Source organism: Egretta garzetta, unplaced genomic scaffold (assembly GCF_000687185.1).
Source record: "Egretta garzetta isolate BGI_Z169 unplaced genomic scaffold, ASM68718v1 scaffold968, whole genome shotgun sequence".
In the NCBI taxonomy this organism is placed as follows: Eukaryota; Metazoa; Chordata; class Aves; order Pelecaniformes; family Ardeidae; genus Egretta; species Egretta garzetta.
In genome coordinates, this window is record NW_009260641.1 from 142,217 (window position 1) to 146,000 (window position 3,784).

General features: G+C 60.4%; 1 protein-coding gene across 1 annotated transcript in view; it reads left to right on the top strand.

The window, feature by feature from the left end:
* Positions 1–1,513, top strand: part of THOP1 (thimet oligopeptidase 1) — a 7,241-nt gene extending 5,728 nt beyond the window's left edge. Inside the window, exons 10-12 of the mRNA XM_035900984.1 lie at positions 111–239; positions 556–692; positions 818–1,513. Of these exons, the coding sequence (XP_035756877.1) occupies positions 111–239; positions 556–692; positions 818–976 (425 nt within the window). The 3' untranslated portion in view covers positions 977–1,513. The remainder of the gene's footprint in view (positions 1–110; positions 240–555; positions 693–817) is intronic.
* The last annotated feature ends 2,271 nt before the right edge of the window (positions 1,514–3,784 follow it).

Here is a 3,784-nt window from a genome sequence, read left to right on the forward strand (position 1 = left end):
TGAGCTGGGCTGGGGAAGCGGCTCAGAAGTTGGGTGTGGGGAGCCCCCCAGCCTGCCCTGCTGCGACCTGGCTTCGAGATGCTGAGTTTGCTTCCTCCTCCTGGGAACAGGGCTCTTCAACTTGCGTCAGATCGTCCTGGCCAAGGTGGACCAGGCGCTGCACACCCAGACAAAGGCCGACCCCGTGGAGGTGTTTGCCCGGCTGTGTGAAGAGGTGCTGGGTGTCCCCGCCACCCCAGGTACCCAGGGGCTTGGGGGATCCCGCTGTCGCTGTCTCTCTTAGGCCTGGCCTGCAAGCTTGGCTCAGCAGGTTCTTTTCAAGGCTGGGGCTTTGGGCTGGCTCAGTGGGGACAGTTTCTGCTGGCTCCAGGAAAAGCAGGGCTGAAACCATACAAAAATAACTGGAAAGTTCTTCCCTGTTTACCCTGGGATTGTGAACAAGCTGACCCAGTGCCTGCTCTGACATGTTTACGGCACGGAGGGGTTTTTTCCGTGCTGTGAGCAGTTCCAGCAGCCTTTGCCGTTAACGCCTCTTCCCCTTCCTTTGCCACAAAGGTACAAACATGCCCGCTACGTTTGGCCACTTGGCCGGAGGCTACGACGCCCAGTACTACGGCTACCTCTGGAGCGAAGTGTACTCCATGGATATGTTCTACACGCGCTTCAAGCAGGAGGGGATCATGAACTGTAAGGTAGGGAGGACGTGCTGTGCCGCCGGGCTCTTGCCAAGGGCTGCCTCCCCTGCCGGAGGTGGTAGGAGACGGCAGCGTTGGTGGGAGGGCGGCTGTCCTATGCGTATCCCTGTCTGTCCTTGCAGGTGGGCATGGATTACAGGAATTGCATCCTGCATCCCGGCGGTTCCCTGGATGCTTCCGACATGTTGAGGAAGTTCCTAGGCCGCGAGCCCAAGCAGGACGCCTTCCTGGCCAGCAAGGGACTGAAGGTGGAGAGCAACTCGCTGCCTTCAGCCTGCTGAGAAACTGCTCCGGCCCGTTTGAGTCAAGCCAGCTCCTTTGCCTGCGCACCAGTCCTCTCAGGCCATGCAATACCCGGTCCTTCTGTCACCAAACGCATCCTGGGCCATCCCCCGCCTGGAGCTGTTCCTCCAGGATCCTGCTCCCGAGCTCACCCCGGGCTTCAGGAGCCGGACTGAGCCCTGGCGCAGGGCTCTGTGGTGGCAGCTCTGCAAAGGGAGTTGAATTGCCTTTGTCACCCCCCCCGAGGGGGATGGGGCTGTCGGTAGCCCACACAAATTGGCTGAACTTTGAACCTGATTTCTGCACGAGGGTGAGTTTCGGCCTCATTTATAGCTGGGGAGGAGGGTGAGAGGAGTTACCAAACGTGAATCATTTCTTTTAAAATCCCTTCTTTTTAAGAAAATGAGACTTCCCACCAGGCTTGGCTTGTTTTGTGCCCCGGGGCAGACTTTACTGTTCTGAGCACGAAACAAGCAGCTTGAGAAGCTGCACTGGGAGTCGTGCTCTCCCCATCTTTGGGCAGCTGGCGGCTGTGGGGGAGGAGGGTGAGAGGAGTTACCAAACATGAATCATTTCTTTTAAAATCCCTTCTTTTTAAGAAAATGAGACTTCCCACCAGGCTTGGCTTGTTTTGTGCCCCGGGGCAGACTTTACTGTTCTGAGCACGAAACAAGCAGCTTGAGAAGCTGCACTGGGAGTCGTGCTCTCCCCATCTTTGGGCAGCTGGCGGCTGTGGAATAAAGATGGGGAGACCCCAGAGCATAAAAACCATTGCATTTACTGGAACGTTCTGCCCCGAGCCCCTCAGACCTTCCTGCTGGGGCAGCAGGCCTGGGAGGGGGGGCAGAGATGGCCGGTAACAGCTCTTCCCAGAACCAGGGGTCTGGAGAGCGTGGCCTGGCCCCCGCATGCTGCCAGGCATCCTTGGGGGGTTGTACCTTCCCCCCCAGACTGTATGGGAGCTGCTGGGACCCCGCACCCAGGGCCATCGTAGTGCAGCCGATGCCTTCTGGGCTCAGGCCGTGGCAGCGGAGGGTGTGTTGCTATTGCTGTCGCCTCTAAGCCAGGGTGGGAGAGGGGAGGGCTATGGAAAAAAAAAAAAAATGGACAGCTTCAAACAACACGGATGCCGGGCATAAAAATAGCGAGTGGGCTTTGTGCCAGGCCTTGAGCGGCCGGGCTGTGGGTGCGGCGCCGAGCTGGGGGACAGCAGCCAGCCCTTTGCCCAGCCTTGGGAGCAGCCGGGCTGTGCCACCTGCCCCCCAGCTGTTCCTCTGTCCCCAAGAACCCTAAAACCGGTGCCCGCGTGACGTGGCATGGCGTGACATGGCTCTCCGCTCTCCTCTGCAGTGCCGTTCCTCCCGGTGCCGCCGTGCCCGAGCAGGCAGGAGGGCAGCTCTGCTGACACGTGCGGGGCTGTGGGTCGGAGCTGCCGGAGGGGAGCGCTGACCCCAAGGGCAAAGGCTGATTTCTGGTTTTGCTCACGTAGGAATCTTGTGCGGGCTGGGAAGGTTTCTAGCAGCAAGCGTGCGGGGCAGGTGAAGGTGGGCTGCTTCCTCGGTAGCAGAGGGGAGCTGAGGAGCTCAGAGGGGAGCTGTGAGCTCCCGCCAGCGTGAGGGATTTGTGGCGATGGGGTACTGAGGGCAGATCTCATTTTCTGGTGTCCCACCCCACCTCCAGCCTCGGGTGCTCTGGGTGACACCGTTTGAGGGCTGCAGGATCAGTCCCTGCAGCTCTTCCGCGGTTTGAGCATGCGGAGGGAGCCGGTGAGAGGCCGAGTGCCCACACTTGTGCCCACCATCCCGGCCAGGGCTGGGTGTGGGAGCTGCTGTCCCTCCCCAGGGGCTCGGGCCGTGGGTCCCTCCCCGGCTGGGCCTGTTCCCTTTGCTTCTCCTCTTGTCTGGGCTGACATCACCAGAGCGGCTCTGGCTTCCTTCCCCGCAGCCGCTGATGAGAGCCTTGGCAGAAAGCTTGCCCCCAGTGCAGACAAAGTCGTTGCTGTCACCTCCCTCCCCCAGACCCCCCCTGGTGACACGGGAAAGCCGGTGACACCCTCCCTGGCTGGTCCCCCCTCGCGCTGATGTGTGGACAGGTCCGTAAGCAGCGAAGCGGCTCCCTGGTGCTTGCTGGGGCCATGTTGAGCATCTTGTCTTTGTCCCCACCCTCTGTTGTAGGCATAGGCCAGCGTCTGTCCCGGGTGCTGGCTGCGCAGGGCCGGGCGCTCTCGAGGTGACGCTGTGGGTGTTTTGTCATGGTTTATTGAGCTTTCAGGGTTTTCTTTCAGACCTCTTCTCTCGAGGGAGAGAAACGAAGCTGAACAGGGAAACTGCGCACTTCCCTCCCTCTTTCCCAGGCCACAAATAACTCCGTCCCTCCCTCCAGTAACCCCTGCTGCTGGGGGAGCGGGGCGAGGCGCTGCCGAAGGCTGTGGCCAGGCAGAGCCGGGGACCTGACGCCTCCCCGAGCGCTGCTGGTCCCTGTGCGTGGGCGATCCCCCCCGGAGCGAGGCCGGACTCCTCGGAGCTGCACCTTTCCCCCCGCAGCTCCTCATCCCTATCCCGTCCCAGGCTGGCGGGGAAGAGAGGTCCTGTTTGGGTTTGGTTTGGTTTTATTTTTTTTCCTGTTAACCTTTTCTAAGGGCAAACTGGTGTGTGTGTGCGCCGTTCGTCATGGTCGCGTCCCACCCCGCTTGTTTCAGTGACTGGATTTTAGACGGTTCCTAGCACTAATAAAGGTTTTCCTAAGCGGATGTTTGCATGACTCGGGTCCTGCCAAGGAAGCTGCTCCTTCGCCGGGGGGAGATGGTC